The sequence below is a fragment of the Apostichopus japonicus genome, chromosome 14 (assembly GCF_037975245.1).
Source record: "Apostichopus japonicus isolate 1M-3 chromosome 14, ASM3797524v1, whole genome shotgun sequence".
In the NCBI taxonomy this organism is placed as follows: Eukaryota; Metazoa; Echinodermata; class Holothuroidea; order Aspidochirotida; family Stichopodidae; genus Apostichopus; species Apostichopus japonicus.
In genome coordinates this window covers 18693713-18712321 of record NC_092574.1, presented here as the reverse complement: position 1 = coordinate 18712321, position 18609 = coordinate 18693713, and the positions used below count along the sequence as shown (strand labels likewise).

The window sequence follows — 18609 nt, the reverse complement described above, 5'->3', positions numbered from 1 at the left end:
TATCCAAAGTTGTATTCACGACATTCCGAGCGGAGCGCCACCATCGGTTGGAGCGGAGCGTACAAGAAAATTTTTGGTTTTACAAACCCCTCAGATGGCCGGAAACGGCCCTTCCCGAGTGTTCATTCTGGTTCCATGGCCTCTTGCTAACTTGAGACACCTCAATTTTTATGTAGAAAAAGGGCACATTTTTAACCCTGAGGAAAAGTGGGGGGGGGCACGTGCCCCCTGTGCCCCCTCGGTTCCGCCGCCCTTGGTGCCTGTGGTCGGAGCGACGTGGCTGGTACACTTCTTTCTTCTTCTTTTCTGAGAATTAATCCGTATAGCCATACAGCATTTCATCTTCTATAAGTATACGTTTAATATTTGTGAATAAATGTGCGATAGGAGGAAATGAGTGAATGCATAAAATGAATCCTTTGTTTGTAATTGGTGTTAGACAATGAGTCTGTTTGTATGATATAGGAAGTATAGTAATTACATTAAAGGTGCTAAAATTAGAAGAAAAATCATAAAATCATAATTACTTAAATAAAAAATAACTAAAGAGAGAACGAAAGATATGTAAAGAAACAAAACAATAACTACATCTACTAAATACTTTGGAGAGTCATTTTATACGCAGTTAAGTTTTTGTTCCCTATAGGCACCACCGCAATTCAAACGAAATACAAATATTTACGTTATTGTATGTCATTCCCTACACTGTCTCCTCAATTAAACTTATTGCTTTGTGTCATGTGACATTTAGTTTCTTGTGGCTAAATAGAAAGGCCTGTATATAAGAGAAAATGGAACAATAATTTTGGATACTAGAAATATAGTAGTGAACAGTATAATATTGGTTGCATATTTTGTTATCTTTGCAAGATTTTACCCAATGTCAAAGTAAACAAGTTTTGCTTTCTAATAGCTAATGGTGGTAGCCTATATAAGATACTAACACACACACACACGCACACGCAAACCAGCCATACTCTGTATTATGACCAGATTAAAATTTTCTGTGAAACAAATTTCGGTTCATTATTTTGATGATCATCGCAAAGTATTATAAACAAAGCAAACAATAAAATTTTGAAAGTCAAAGTCATATATTTATGCCACAAAGATGTTTGAACGCAATATTCAGGATGAATATCACTGATTAAAATATTTGATTTGGAATTATTTAGGGAGCAGGAGGCATAGTTGTTCTTTTTTTTTCAATAAAGGAGTAACAGTTGCATTTAGCTGATATTAACAGTGTATTTATTTACAATAAAAACCGCAAACATATATAGAATTATAGTTTCTTTATACATAGTACCAAGAAGTACACCGACATTGAGTGTGGTCACTATGGTGCATAATCTGTGTAATGTGATCAGTTTGTTGATAAAGGATGAGTCTTTATAGTTGAAAAATTATAATGTATTGTGGGATATGGTCGTAATGACTGGATAATTAGTGAGAAAGTCCTATATATAATTATAGGCAGAGAACTCTGGATCTATTTACCAAATATTTACTCACTAAAGCTGGTTGGAAGGTAAACGATATATATTTTAGTATATTATGGGGAGTTTGTGTAGTGATAAAATCACCTCTTAGAGACCGTACCGATAAATTGCAACAAGTTGACATATATAAAGATTTCAGCTCTAGTATTTCTAACACTACATGCCCGTAACTAGGGTAAATATTATTAAGGGATTTACGACATAAGTGTATATACTGTTCACAACAAACATAAAATGGTTTGATAAGGAACTTTGGTCCCAAAGTGAAGTGAAGTGAAAAGAGAAGGGAAGGAGAGGAGAGGAGAGGAGAGGAGAGGAGAGGAGAGGAGAGGAGAGGAGAGGAGAGGAGAGGAGAGGAGAGGAGAGGAGAGGAGAGGAGAATAACAAATTAATGTTCACGTAGCTTTCATACTTTTCATTGTTGAGTATACAGCTATAGTGTCATGATCATGCTTTGCGTGTTGTAGCCTCAGAACAGCAGAGATTGTCGCTTGACCGCATCATACATGATAATGAGTTTTCAAGACTGTCCAGATTACAGAATTGCCTGTAGTTTGATGTTCATGAATGGTGTCAGTGCATTTCACTTAATTATGTAATAACTTGAAGTGATCATTCAAGAGATTAGTCCTCCGTATGCCATTCGAGCTAATGTAATGCTTTCTTTTTGAACTGAATTTAAAGGAATATGTTATTTTATCTACAAGAGCACAACTCATGATGGAGTATCAGTAGTAGTCTGATATGTGATGGCCAGCTCTTATTTGCAATACCTGATATAGTAAATTGGCTCCGGTTTGGCTAGTGGAGGGGAAGGGTTTACTATAGGAAGGGAGGTCTATGAATAGGAAAAGGCCGTCAAAACTGCTCTTTGACACCCTTTACATCATTAATTAAGAGGATAGATGTTGTCTTAAATTTGATGCCGTGTGTATTGCCATATTGGTGTCTTCGAAATACACGACTGTCACTTGATCCCTATACAGCCAAAGCATGCGCACGATGACGTCATTAATCGAGATCAGACCGAGTATCATTTTTGGTTCGATGATAATCGTAACCTATGCATTCATGCAGGCGGAGAGTGTGTGTATGTGTGCGTTTGTTTTGCTATCTGACCGAGGACTTGAACAAAACAATTTCAGGTCCTCGGTTGTGATTTCTAAAGAATCACCACGTCCTCGGAAGAATTCTATTGTATGGGGTATTGTTAAAGTTAGGGTACGTGGATTTGAACAATGGAAAATACAATGGGGTCCTCGGTCTGAATGAAACACAAACATGTGTGAGTGTGTGTGTGTGACGCTTCGCTTGTAAACACGATATCTCAAGTAGGGAAGCTTGAATTCTAGGTTTTTATCTGCTCAAAGATTATCTTTATGCGATTCTTTATGCGTGATGCGATTCTTGGGCACTATTGTTGTTGATATGAAGATTAAGAGAAACATATTTTTTGATGGGGGAAGGGATCATTTCCAAACATAACGGTAATATGATCCAAGGTCAACAAAGGTCAATTAGGGGTCAAAAACTAGTATTTTTGCAATAACTTGAGAACCATAAGTCCATCAAGGTTTGGGATTTTAGGACAGAGTGCACATCATCGAGAGGAACATTTTTGATAAAAACCATCAGGTCATCCAAGGTCATTCAAGGTTGATTATGTGCAGAAAACTGCCAACTTATGCTAATTTTTGCAACAACTTCTAGTCACCAAGTCTGACATGGCTGGTATTTTAGGACAAGTTGTGAATGAAGTAGGGGCGCATTTTCCAAGATAACCATGATGTGATTCAAGGTCACCAAAGGTCATTTATGGGTCAAAATGTGTTTTTTTCTCAATAACCTGTGAAACTACCATTGACAGGGTCCGACATGGTTGATATTTAGGGGACTAGTTGTGAATGGGGTAAGGGATCGTTTCCAAACATAACGGTAATATGATCCAAGGTCAACAAAGGTCAATTAGGGGTCAAAAACTAGTATTTTTGCAATAACTTGATAATCAAATGTCCATCAAGGCTGGGATTTTAGGACAGAGTGCACATCATCAAGAGGAACAGTTTTGATAAAAATCATTAGGTCATCCAAGGTCATTCAAAGGTTGCTTATGTGCCAGACTGCCAAAGTATGCTAATTTTTGCAACAACTTCTAGTCACCAAGTCTGACATGGCTGATATATTAAGACAAGTTGTGAATGTAGTAGGGGCACGTTTTCCAAAATAATCGTGATGTGATCCAAGGTCACCAAAGGTCATTTATGGGTCAAAATGTGTTTTTTGGCAATAACTTGTGAAACTACCATTACAGGGTCCGACTTGGTAGATATTTGTGGACTAGTTGTGAATGGGGTAAAGGATCGATTCCAAACATAACAGTCATATGATCCAAGGTCAACAAAGGTCAATTAGGGGTCAAAAACTTGTATTTTTGCAATAACTTGAGAACGAAATGTCCATCAAGGTTGGGAGTTACGCTATTGTAATACAATAGTCGACCTGCATTTTGGTGACTTTTGACTTCAGGTTGACCTCCAGTGCCCTGAATTAGCTTCTTTCAAGTTGATTCTTTGAAGCTTCGTGGGCATATTCCAATCTCAATTGTCCATATCTTGACTCCTCTGCAACCTTAATGTGCGAAGTTATTAGAGATCAAGGTTTTGTTTTGTTTTGTAATACTTGGTGTGTGGATTCATAACAATGAGAACAAGAACCCTATTGTTTTAGATGGAGGTGTGTATAACCACGTACAGTAGACTGACCTGTGTTATCATGCCATATTGTTATTGTAACAGCTAGTTCTGGTTATACCAACAAGCATAAGTCTAGTGCATTGAAGTCATCGAAACCCCAATGCATGTTGCATTCTGGTTAAATGTGTTTGCCATACATAACTTTTATTGACATGAATCTCAATCAATAAGTTTAAACATGGAGCTGTTTTGTAATAGCCCATGGGTTCAACATATAACAAAAAAACAAAAAAACACCATGATACATCTCAAAATCTAGGAGATTGTCTTAGTTTGATGAAGGATATATATAACTTCTGATCAAATACAATCTTATTTGACTCAGTTTAGGTTTGGTTAAGACACTAACAAAACGCAGAAACTGTGCTTAATGTTTTAGTCATCAGACCTAACGGGAGGTGGCGGTGTGGCGGGGAGGGGTCAGGGGATACAGCGCCGGGCCTCAGCGTCAACTATGGAGAGGTTCTCTCGAACATATTGGTTGAAGAATACTTTAATTTGATATTTATTTTCATAATGTACGAAAGGGAAATGATAATTTTTCCGCAGGACCCGAACTTACTCTCGACGCCTCTACTCCTGTATGGCAGTAAATTATCTAGAAATGTACTGGTAAGCCTCTTTAAGTTCCCCTCAAAATGTCCGAAGCGCTGCGAATGTTTATTATCACGCTGCAGACAGCTGTTTACCACCTACAATTAACAGGGTCAGTATCGAGGAATGGACGATGACATCATTGGGTCTGTAACTATACGGTATAATCCTCAATCTGATAAACAGATGAGACTTTTCTTTTCGAGCGTGAACCTGAAAACTATATAGTTGTACTAACTGCACTTTTATCAAATCAATTGGGACGCCTTTGTCAACTTTGTTATGGCTGAACTGTGTAGAGTACTTTGAAACAAATTTGTGGAGAAGTGTAAAGATTATATCTATAGTTAAAATAGCCAGTTAAAAGAAATTATTTTAATCAAAATTAGCTAAGATTATTATTTCTTTTGGACACAAGGTACTGCGATATGTCACACTTTCAATTTCACAACTGTCGGTCTGTTTGGTAAGAACCTAAAATCCTACACAAGTAAACAATATTAAAGAAAAAGATGCATTATAAGAAACTAACGATAATCGAAATGAGAAACTTTGAACAAATTAAAAAAATTGAGTCCAATGTGTATATAGATTTCAAGCCTTACATTAATTTATTAAAGACTGATTCTTCTTCCTAATTCAGGCGCCCCGTGGCCAAATTTTTGTTTTTATTTAAAAAAAAACAAGGATAATTGGGTTCTCATTGTCCATTTGGTCAAATTATTACCTGCTTCAACAACGTGTAAACCTCTACATCACGTGTTGCGCACAGTATATTGCTCGTGCTAGTATAACGTTTATTGTCCAAACTCATCGGTCTCATGGTCCATTTAGTATTCATTCTGTCACTTCCTGCCTTGGGCGCAATCACCGTTTGTACACTGGAGGGGTGTGGGGGGGGGGGGGTAATATGTCAAATCGTCCAGGGGAAGGGTGTAAGAATTTTTCAGAAATTGGAGTTGTCCAGATGCAAAATGACGGATGGATGCTAGGCAATGTTTCCAATTTTTGAAACAATGTTGAATGTTATAAATGTGTGCACTATGGGCTAAACTTCCCCAGAAGTATACGTGGTTGCGACTCCCAGCAACCACCCCCGCTTCCTCTGATTCTGACGACAGACCACGTATTGCATGAGAAGGGTCATCAGTGGCGTGAACAACGGGGGGGGGGATGGGGAGGGAGGGGATTCCACCGCAACTCCATCGTTGATCAGGGTTTGTTTTTACATTGAGTCGGTAAGAATTATACCGCTCCTTGCGTTTAAACCCGTTATTGTAAACGTGAGTTATTGTCTATAAATATGCATCAGAATGCACTATCGACATATTCAAATTTCAGGAGGAGGATATAGATCTCTTACATGGGCGTCGGCTCAGTAACGATCCCATAGCCACACCGTCTCCTTTGATCAAATCCTTGATTTGCATCCGTCCCTTCTATACAGGTTCCTCCTCACGCTTAAACTTAAATCAGTCAACACTTAAAAATATTGTTTGAGCATTGTGTTTCTTTTGAATGTTCCGCCCACACCCAATTTAACAAGGAATCACAAAACTTGTCAATACTGTCTGTTGTCCTTTAACATTATTACTATTATAGATGGACGTGTTTGCCGTTAAAATGTCAGCGGGATTTATTCACCAATTGCAACCCAGTCCCAACATCTTTCACCCCTCCCCCATCCTTCTATACAGTCCCACCACAGTCTTTGCATTCAAATTCCATTAGACCATTTAGAGGCTATAGGTGACATAACATGGACATGCACATGATTTCAAATGGTAGGGTCCAAATTGTTTATTCTGTCTTATTAAGCACAACATCCCTATTGCTCTCTGCGAATGTCAAAGGTCGTTTAAGGTAAAAGTCTGAAAACCTTATAAACAAGGAAACGTAAAATTAAAGATTTAGTGACCTAATACTTGGTAGCCTATGCGTATCTATCTAATTGAGTACATAAGCCATAATATTTTCTGTGGAGGTCAATGCTCATTTGAGCTTAATACAGTTCAAAGTGTGAAAACCTTGTAAAACAGCATAACTCAGAAAGCAAAACTTGGACGAACTTCATACATGGTTGTGTATCATGCTTATGGGGTTCGAAATCTCTATTGTTTTCTGTGGAGGTCAAATATCATTTGGTGTCAACAGTGGTCAAAATATGGAAACCCTGTGTACGGGATAAAGTTCAAAAAGTCAAACTTAGATGTATTATCTATGCGGAATAGGTAGATAGTATACTTCGCAAGAACCTTATCATTTTCCATGGACCTTAAAGGTCATTTGAGGTCAACAGTGGTCAATGTCTGAAGACCTAAAAAAATAACTTATAGATGAACGTAGCAGTTGGTATACAAATCCACCTTATTCAATATAAGAACTGTATGTATAGTGGTACTTTACGTTCTCATTTGGAAAGGAATCCTTTTTTTTTTTTTTACTTTTTGCTTTACATAGTATGTTTGTAAGATTGTAACATCGCATAATACAATTGATAGTGTGATAACTCGCACACCCCGCATACCATTTGTGTCCGTCATGTATCACGTTACTATGTAGTGTAGGTGGGTTACCAAGAAAAGATGGGAAGGAATGCCATACTATCGTCGACTCGACACGCCATGTCAAACTACCTGACCTTTCTTTCTCATGTTATCGTCTCTCGCTTGCTTGGGTACAATCCCTGTTTATTATTGAATTTGTTCAGATTTTCTCATCCGATTTTACCATCTTCAATTTGATTTACTAAGTTCATCGTATCGTCCCACGGCGATCCTTTGACCCTTGAGGAGATAAACTATTTCTGGGTTGGTACCAAATTGGTATATATCTCGTTATATGGCGGGATTGTTTTCACAGCCTGTAAACCAAATCTTTCCCAACCCTATAACCTCGTGAAATAATATATTTCACTCGATTTCTCCACCTATCTCCACCTCGCTCTGTGCCAGGGCTCTCCGGCTTGGCAGTACAAGTTCGTATAGGTACAAATCTTTCAGCTCAGATAATATTTAATTCAATTTTCCCTTCGCAATCACTGACAGTGTGGACGTGACTGACAACATATAGCCACACAACTACGGAGGTGTGGTGTTGACTTGCAAGGTAATTCCAACGAATGCCGATAAATAGAAACCGTTATAATACTCGCCCAGTCGACTGCGTACACAACTTGTTCACGACTCGAGGGTAATTTGTATTTCGTTGAATATATCATCGTAAGCCATCGTTATAAATATAACATGCATGCATGCATTCGCAGCAGTTGTTAGTTAAACTGAGTTACAGAAAGTTCCACGGAGTTAGACAGAAACCTGCGTTTCCAGCATTTTAATACAATATCATCGACAGTATCCTAGCAACTTCCTGGGTCAGTGTCACAAACGTTATCGATTTGGCTTCATTATAAAATTTCAACCAAATATTGATGATAGCTGGTAAGTTATATTTACTATAGACATTTTTCGCTGTAGTGCTTGTTTATACTTTTATCGGGTGTTTTGTATAAAAAAGAATGGATACAGATTATCCTGTAGGTTATTGGGTCTATAATAGGCCCCCATTTATTATTATTTTTTGGGAAAATTGATACCAAAGTTGATTTATGATGGATTAAATGATTAAGAACTTGGCAAAATTGGGAGTTGAAAGAAGGTTGCAACAACATTATCGGCATAGGCGTATATGAATTCACGGATCCTAGTACATTAACATTTTCAAAATATTCAGAAAGTAGTTGGAGATGAAACTTTTAAAAATCGACATAAAATTTGAAATTGAGAAAAGAAGGTCGAAATGTCCTGGAAGTTGTCAAATTTTTAGGTCAAACATTCGTAATGTTGAGCTGCAAAATGCAGATGTCTCGTCCTAAAATAAGTCAAAGTTACACATAGTGAAATATATAGCCTGATGGTAAACTTGGAAGTCAACGTACTATTTTAATGGTAAATGCTTGGAAACATATGATCATTCTAAAGTACAATATACAGCTTAAACCTTTACAAGACCGTTGCTGTTGCATTTTTTTCCCCTTCAAAATCATAATGAATCTATTTATACAAAAGTGTCGTGAGCGACAAATTCGTGGGGTGTGTATGGGACTTTTCGAAGAAACTGAACAGTGAGCAACTTGACGGGCAAAGTAGAGCATATGTTTACACTACGTCTGGAATCGCAGCGTGTAAATGTTGTCTTGAGTCGCGCACGATTTATCACACTACAGTTAGCAATTTGTTCCATTTGAATAACTTGCCATTTACACGACACGACACGACAGTCGTATGCGATAAATACGTGCGTTTGACGCTATATGGTTGAGGGTATGAGATACAGGTGCCAGAAACAAGGCATCTTTCGAGATATCCGGAATAAAATATTGAAATTTAACCAACTCACTAAAAACAAAAATACTGGGGAGAGAGAGAGGAAATAATACATCTTCAAGTCCTAATGAGCAATTGTAACTGATATTGCATAATATAGCATTAAATCATGTTATCTCTTTAACCCAATCCAATATTTCACTATCTGCTACATGTGATAGATGCATCAGAAAATCTGGCAGAGGGTTAAATAGTGTAAGCCAGAAAGCAAATAGGCATAGGGGTTCCTTACACTTTTATGAGAACATTTATCCTTTTATTACATTTAAAGACAATGTATTCACAAGGTTTCACACTGTTTTAGACAACCATGTTCATTTGAAATTATTTCCTTCAAGTCACATACACAGCCTCGTGCATGAATGAACACAAGGAATAAAAAAGGAGAAAAAGAAGTTAAGTTTTTCAACGCAATATAATTGAGATCATCATTCACAGTGACAAAGTGTTCAGTCGGAGAGAGAAAGAGAGAGAAGTGGAGACAGACAGACTTTTTAATACAGATTGTTTTGATTAGCTCACTGTCATAATTAATGATGAAATTAATGATGAAGCTGATCATTATGTTTCATGAACATTATTTAATATAACACTGTCCTGTCAATAGTTTAACTAAAATGAAGTCAACTTATACTACCTTGAAGATGTTGATAACGGTCAATATTGCTCTAAATTTTGACGGTCGAAGCCTCAGAAAAATTACCATAACTTAGCGTATCAGTTCATGCATGCAAAAGCGACACACTGTGATATAAAGGATGTGGTTATCGACCATGTCGCTTTGTCTGGTTTTACCATAATGCAAAATATCGTTAATCCGATTCATTATGATTTTTCAAGGTATCCGTATCATTTTTAGGCCTTCTAATGACAACGAGGTTATCTTAAATTACTTTTCATTGAAATTACGCACACTTCCCAAACACTGACTACTCACAAGCCGATGACACAGAAGAACTTCAAAAACATTATATTAATTCAACCAACAAAACTCAACAACAATTTGTTTGGTATTAAAGCAAGTTAGGCCTAGGCTAGACAGTACTCATAAACATTGCATAATAGTATGCATTATGTGCTATACGATAAACATATATAGGACCAATTGCATCACTTCAGTGACCATCCACGCACAAATCTTTCTCTAAGTTTGTGGGAATAGTCAAGTATATTATATACCATTTTTTTTTTATCCTTTTATCTGGGTCTCAAGTAGTCTTAATAATAGTTACGAAATTATACCTCCCTTCAGCCCATCGTCTTTATCGCACATTTCTTCACGTCCTTGAGTCACTAAATTCAGCCATTTTGTTGTCACTGGTCGCTAAACCATCCGGTGAAAATCGTGACAAAAGTTGAAATGTGCTCAACTTTGCACGACAACTCAAAATATTGTCGCGCGCGACGGATGTTGAGCAAGATTCTTTTCACACGCTGCGTCCAAGTCGTGCGCGATTTTAATAGAAATTGTGGGCGATTTTTTCGTGAATGATAATTCCTCACGACAAGAGGAGAAGCCACTCACACGTACCGACACAATCGTACACAAGTCGGCTAAAAAAAATTCGCAGACGATTTTGTCGTGTCGTGTAAATGCGCCTTAAGACGGACACTAGACGGACACTTGTTTTCCGTGCAGGATCCTATTCGTATAAGGCGTAACGCACATGTTATCTGATAGGCTGGCAGTGGGAGATACGGTATAGCTTATAAAACAAGGTTTCGACAATTTGGCGTCTGGTGACTCCAAATGACCTTTGACCTCCATAAAATCTTTTACTAAACGTGTCACAACTACATACTAAATATGAGATTCGTCCATCCTTCCCTTCTTGAGTTATCGTGTTTACAAGATTTTCACAATTTAACCTCTAGTGACCCCAAATGGACTTGGACCTCCAACATCCCTATTGTTTTTGGTGGAGGTGTGTAGAGCCACGTTCAGTAGACTGACCTGTGTTTATCATGCCATAGTGTTATTGTATCAAAGTGGTGGTTCGGGCCATTTCTATTGTAACAGCTAGTTCTGCTTATACTAGCAAGCAGAAATCTTGTGTACTAAAGTCTTCGAAACCTCGATGCATTTTGCATTCTGGTTTACATTACGCGGTTTAGCAATTTTGAACAGCGCCTATGACAACAACGTAATGATGATGATGATGATGATGATGATGATGGTGATGATGATGATGATGATGATGATGATGATGATGATGATGATGATGATGATGATGATGATGATGATGATGATGATGATGATGATGATGATGATGATGATGATGATGATGATGATGATGATGGCGATGGCGATGACGATGACGATGACGATGACGATGACGATGACGATGACGATGACGATGACGATGACGATGACGATGACGATGATGGTAATGATCATCGTAAGAAATGTAATTTATATCCTTAAAATTTGTGACATAACATGTTTTCTCACTATAGGAAATAACATCGTCAATTGAACGTCTTTCATTAAATTGATTACTCTCCCCTCTCCACCCCACCTCACCCCAAAAAATCGATGCTTTGAATGAGATTTAGTGAACCTGCCAACACTAGTGATAAATATTCTTTTTCTTTATATATGTTCTTGCCATGGCGAATGTGAGCATTTGATAGTACAGTGAGTATACGGCGATCTTCAAAACAGATTCAGAATAAGATGACCCACTTACATATACGGTTGCGAGATCATAATCAATTTATTATGGAACAACGTTTCAATCAGCTCGAATTTTAAAGCTTCATAGCAGGAATCAGATTTAAAATTCACACCAGAGCCATTTTAAACGCTTAAAAAAAGTATCGATTGTCAAAACAGGAGCACATGCATAATGTACGAATGTTTCGCTATAGTTGTATTTTGTGCGTTTTGTGAGATAAAATGTGAAAGACCTATAAGCAATTTCAAATTATTCCTTGCTCTTCCTTAACAGCGATTTCAAGGACGACAGAATGAGGAGCTAATGTGAATCTTTGGAATTTATCTCCTTGTTGCTCATATTCTCCTTCTCCTTTCTAAGAGGTGAGTGTGGATATCCGTGATATATACTTCCTGGTCATATGCCACTCTGTGGTGTAACGGTTCCATGACTTTCACACATAGTTGTCACATAGATATAAGCCCAAGAAACTGAACACTCGCTTTTTCTCAAATACGAACATTTTATATTGTTTACCTATATTGGTAACGATATTTCATTTTTACAGTAATATATATAACAACATATACAACGTCATATAATTATAAAGATCTGAACTGATATATATTGAGGCAACCTCCACTCCAATGTACCACTCTATATACCACTGCCCAATACATCACTCTATGAAAACCTTACTCTGCTGCTTAATTGAGTGGTAATGTTTGCAGTAGAATATTATATATTATGTAGTAGAAAATTAATATTGCCATACTCATGCAACTAAGAATTGCTTGATTGAAACGCTGACGTAGACTAAGTACCGCGTAATGTTGTTCTAAACAGAAAATGAGCTTCATGATTGAAAAGTTTCAAAATACAGATCATTATGATCCACGGATCAAATTTAATGATAAAAACATAACAATGAACTAAGTGGCACAAATGACTGGTCATCCATAATCATTTTTTTAATTAACAATGTTTGTACTATCAGCCCACGTTACCTATAGACATTTCAAGGACTGAACGCGCTATCATAATACTAATCTGCGGTCGTAAGTTGTTATACCTTAGTCTCTGTAGTAACTTTAGACTGCATAAATAATAATAATAATAATAATGATGATAATAATAATAATAATAATATAATCCCCAATCACCCACTTCCGTTCTTGAGTATCATGAGAGAGAAACTACATACCGAAGAGCTCCCTTCATGGGTGTTTTCGTACGGCAGAAAATATTGTACTTATACAGTTTATCGTATCGTTTTGCCGAGGGTGGGAGGGAGAGGGTGAAGAGGTGGGTAGCGGAGGGGCAATAAATTAATCATAATACTTCTGTACGACGACGAGCAAGCGTCATGTATATTCGCATGATTTGAAACGAGACACTTCATATCATAATCATTGCAATGATTCAACAATTTCGACTTCAACGATATAAGTTCTTCAAAGGACATTAAATATTACTGATCTCCGTTATTATCTTGATCAATCGGAGAGATATGTAAAAAATGGATAATAATGAAAATATGATCGCTGAAACGATTCATCACTTGGAAATTTAATAATTTTAATTTAGAAATTCACTTAGAAACTTATTTTTAAAAAAAAGCTACGGTCTTACCCATTTTTAAGAAAGGAGAATCCAATATCTACGAGAACTACCGACCAATCTCTATTCTATCATGCTTTTCCAAAATTCTCGAACGCCTCATGTCCAACAGAATCATAAATTTTCTTGATGCTAATGACATACTTTGCAATGAACAATATGGATTCCGCCCTAGTCACTCAACTGAGCTTGCCCCGGCAGATGCCATTGATAAATTATACGATAGCCTTGATAAAAAGAAAACATGTATTGGTAAATTCTTAGACCTATCAAAAGCATTTGATACCATTGACCATCGTATACTATTCTCCTATACAAGTTATCATTCTACGGCATTAGAGGACCAACCCTTAACTGGATGGACAGCTACGTATCGAAACGTTTACAGTATATCTTCGTTTAAGAACACCATGTCTGACTATGCTGAAATCCGCTGTGGTGTTCCTCAAGGTTCAATATTAGGACCACTTCTTTCCATGATATATATCAAAGACATCTGTCATATCTCTAATATTGCAAAAACTATTTTATTTGCAGATGACACTAGTATATTTTTCGAATCCAATAATTTGAATACTTTACATGACATAGTATCCATGGAGTTGAATCAATTTTACGACTGGTTTGCAACTAATAAGCTATCACTTAATCTTGATAAAACCAGCTACATTGTTTTCAATAAAAGTAAATCTTTTTCTTGGAAAAAAGACATTTTAATGGATGGTAAGCCTATCAAGCATGTACATAGTATTAGATTTCTCCGAGTATATATTGATAGTAAACTTACTTGGTGTGAACATATATCAAATATTGCAAACACTGTGGCGAAAAATGTTGGTATCATTTCTAAGTTGAAACACTACTTTCCTCAGAATATTCTTAGAATGCTTTACCAAACATTAATTCCCCCCCCCCCCATTTTTCATATTGCTCTATAATCTGGTCTGGCACCCATAATGTTTATCTTCACCCTCTTGAAATCCTACAAAAGAAAGTCATTCGTCATATAACTCATTCTGAATATCGTGAACACACCAGCTCACTTTTCAAATTGCTCAACTTATTAAAATTTAGCGATATTGTTAGGCTGAATGAAGCCACATTCTTTTACAAGGCTTGGAATGGCTTACTTCCTGCAGCCTTTCATGACTTCTTTACTATTAACAGCGCCATACATAGTCACCGCTCTAGAAGTGCCGGTCAAGCACACCACAACTTATGTAATACAACATTCGGTACGTTAAGTTTAAAGAATCGTGCTATGAGGACATGGAATTCTCTAACTGCTACTATAAAATCTAAACCATCTAAAGTAACATTTAGGAAAACGCTTAAAAAAAAAAAGTAATTTCTCAGTATTGATACATCGTTTACATTGTATGTTATTAATTATTCCTTATTAAGACATTAATTATATTTTAATTTATGTATATATGTATTTTTTCTTTCTTTCTTGGGAGTCCTTTAACTTGTTAAGCCTGAATTGGCTTTTTAGAGGACTTCCCTCCACATGTATATATTTATTATCTGTGGAAAATCAAATAAATCAAATCAAATCAAATAATGTTTATATTTGACGTTTTGTTTCTCAGGAACCTCTTGTTTTCAAGAAACATCTTCACGGAGCAATCGTTTTGGATAAAGTGCTGTCTGAGTTTAACTCAAGAAAAAACGAGCCACATTTCGGTGGAGAGGCCAATTAGGAGGACGAGGAGTAGAAGAAGAAAAAAGAAAAAGGAGAGAGGAAAAAAGATTTATACGGGAATGCAGCCATCACTTTACGGGAAGTTAAACGACTTGACTCTGTCAAACAAATCACTTGAGCGCATCTGTGGTTGAATTCCTGAACTATAAAGTTAAATCAGTTCTTGATTTCATTAAGTAATGTGGTGTCAAGTACCAGACATTAGTTGTACAAACTACCAGTCAGATTTGATCCTCCACTTCAACAGATTAATCACTTAATAGAAGACATCACGACAGCGAAGAGGATTTATAGTAAATTTAGAGACCGTCGGACTGAATTGAGATGTCGGGACAATCTCAGTACTGTTGATATCTCTTTACTGTGTCAATACCTCCATAGCGATACTGTGATATTTCTACCTGCTAACATATAATTTACTTCTGCTTAACTAACTTATCATTAGTTTGTCGAAGCAGACGTGAGAAGAGTCTGAATTCCATGTTACCATAAAAACGCAAGAAAAGGAAGAACTTTGTATGGGATAATTTACTGTTAAAACCTGAACTTCACCGGTATCATAATATACCTCAATTTAACATATGTATCTTTATATGGCAGCATTCATTTCTCTTCTAGTTTTTTAATTAGGCTAAAGTTGAACACCTTTACCGGCATCATCATTATACAGATACGCGAAACAGAATTATCTTACGCAAACTTTTCCAACTTCTGACGCTCTATACATGATTACGCGTGGATAATTTGAAAAGTGCAACAAATCTTTGCATGATAAAATGGCAGATCTGTATGGAACAGAGAGCTTCACAAATGTGGCTACGACTCTTGACGAAGAATTTTGCAACGGAACAGATTCGATAAATGCATCTACAGAAGCCGTAGCCACGTCTTTACAATACCGAAGTATTTTTATAGCTTATATAAGTATAATCTTACCATTGATTCTTGTTATTGGAGTGATAGACAACGCCCTGTTTTTATTAGTCGTTAGGAAAATTGACACCATGAAAAATGTTACTAACGCATATTTGTCCAGTTTGGCAATTGCAGATATCTTATTTCTGGTCTTCGTCATCGGACACAAGCTTTGGAAGTTTATCGCTTCTCCTCAGGTTACCATCGACGACTCTTGTCTTGGTTCACTCGGATGCGTCATTTTCTTCGTCAGTAGTTCAGTGACTTATCTGGCATCTCTGTGTTTCATAACTCTGGTCGCCTGGGAAAGACGGCAAGCTGTTAGATATCCTCATCTGGTTGGGAAAAATAGATTCCATAATCGGAAGAAATGTTTCAAAATGATCACATTCTCTTGGTTAATATCGTTTTTACTGGCAGGGTCGTTCATACCGAGTTTTGCCATATTGAAAGAAATCTGCATAATTTGGCCAGAAGGAGAACAATTCCTTCAGTACCCTCGCGTGGTCCACATTTGCAGTTCCGTCAGTAAATCGTATGAGAATTTCACACACATCCTCCAAACCCTGCCCTTTTTCTTAGCGATGGCAATGAATATGTACTTATACGTGGATATATTACAAGGTCTGAAAGAATCTGCGGAGAGGGTGCAATCCTTTGATTCATTAGCCAAAGCGACATCGAGGAAGAAGGAAGAAAGTCGAACAATTAATCAAACTATCAAGATGTTGGTCATAAATGGATTGTCCTTTTTCGCATTACTTGCTCCTTTCGAAATTCTCAACGTCTGCACCTTATTCAACGGACTGGCAGGGAACACTCTCATATCCACCAATAGTTTCACGTACCGGACAGTTGTGTGGATAGCACGCACGCTCTCATATATCAATACGTTGATTAATCCAGTCGTTTACGTTTCATTTAGCAGTAAATACAGACAAGCCTTCAAGGAGACGGTACATGACATCTACTACCGCATTGTCCCATGTCAAAGGGACACCCACGGACAACAAGGAGGGCGTCCTGTCTCATCTACGCCAATTGTTAACACCTCAGCAGGTACAAACGACTGGAATGATAATACTAGGAGTTCGGCTGAAGTGTTGGAGACGCAAGATACGAAACTGTGAACTCTCTCTTTTAGTGGACTGTTACTGAAAACAAAAGCTGTCGATGACTTGAAGCAGCTGCAAGGTTTTGTCTGTGGACTTTGTACCATCGGTCGTAATCGGCTCTATTATACTGTCGGCTTCATACTGGTGGACGGAACGCGTGCCAACCCAAATCGACCGCCATGACGTGGAAAGTCAACGGTTTAGTTGCAAAGTCGTCCAACGTTTAAGACCATTAATACATCTGAATAAGATTTAGCCGTTTTTTTCGTCGCGTCAGTTTGAGTCGGGAGACCTCAACACGTAGCGTCTTCGCGAATCGAAAACATTCGACTATATGGTCTTGCATTGTCTGGCGGTTCACGACTACAAGTGCCATGTAGTGGCTAAATATTTAATCAACAACTGTGTATGTGACATAAGCCTAGGCGAGCTAGGACCGGCGAGAAAAGCCCAGTCGTGTGGGGTGTGTGAAAGTCAGTTGTACTACTGAGGGGCGTGACACACAAATCAAAAGTAGGGATCACGACAGACGAGTTGCATTGCGTCTGTACAGTCTTCTCCGGTCGTGTGTGACCGGCCCAAATTATAGTAAAAACACAATTCCTTATATGAAGGCGGCATGAAGCATTGTTTTCTTACCAAAAAACATAATCAGATGATAATTACACTAATGACTTGATTTATGATCATAGTAAACTTTCGTCTTCAGTTGATTTATTTTATGCGAACTAGGTTTGACCTATTTATAAAAATCTGATGAGCTAGTGCATACATATGTCATTGTATAGTATACCCGCAGTTGTAGGATTTTTGCATATAACCTCTAGAGCAGGGGTTCCCTAACTGGGGTGCATGAACCCCCAGGGGTGCGTGAGTCCATCCCAGGGGGTTCGTGAGACGTTTCAGAAGTCAAAAATAGAGTACTTTTTGTTGAAGTGAAATCTGATATATCATATATAATTTAGTAATGTACAAAAGTCGACAAACTCTTTTCGCGTTCCATACGCAAATATTGCCATAGTAGTAGCCTACCGTACCGTGCATGTGATAAATAACTGAATTGTGAAGTTGGTGTCCGCATGACAGTACTTCATGAAGATAAAGAGCTGATCTGATCTGATCTTGAAGTTTCCAAATAAATATTTGTGCATCTCTTGTTTTTTTTTTCATTACAATATTACACTATGAACTTGATCTTTTACGAAGCACTGCATGTTATGCGTATTATAGTATAATAATGACTCAGATCGTGTCTCGAAAAGTTGTGGGTTCGTGGACAACTCTGACATCCACAGGGGGTTCGTGGGGGGGGGGGGGGATAAAGTTAGGGAAACCCAGCTCTAGAGGATAAATAGCTATTATA

At 37.4% G+C, this 18609-nt stretch overlaps 1 protein-coding gene across 4 annotated transcripts in view; it reads left to right on the top strand.

The window, feature by feature from the left end:
• Nucleotides 1–7580: 7580 nt before the first annotated feature.
• Nucleotides 7581–18609, top strand: part of LOC139979804 (neuromedin-U receptor 2-like) — an 11847-nt gene continuing 818 nt past the window's right edge. The window contains exons 1-3 of one of the 4 annotated variants that reach the window (XM_071990926.1): nucleotides 7581–7836; nucleotides 12186–12274; nucleotides 15104–18609. The exon at nucleotides 15104–18609 is cut by the window's right edge and continues 818 nt beyond it. In XM_071990926.1, the coding sequence (XP_071847027.1) occupies nucleotides 15993–17261 (1269 nt within the window). In that variant the 5' untranslated portion in view covers nucleotides 7581–7836; nucleotides 12186–12274; nucleotides 15104–15992 and the 3' untranslated portion in view covers nucleotides 17262–18609. Of the gene's footprint in view, nucleotides 8290–12185; nucleotides 12275–15103 lie in introns of all 4 variants that reach the window. The other 3 variants (XM_071990925.1, XM_071990922.1, XM_071990923.1) reach the window with 3 other exon arrangements.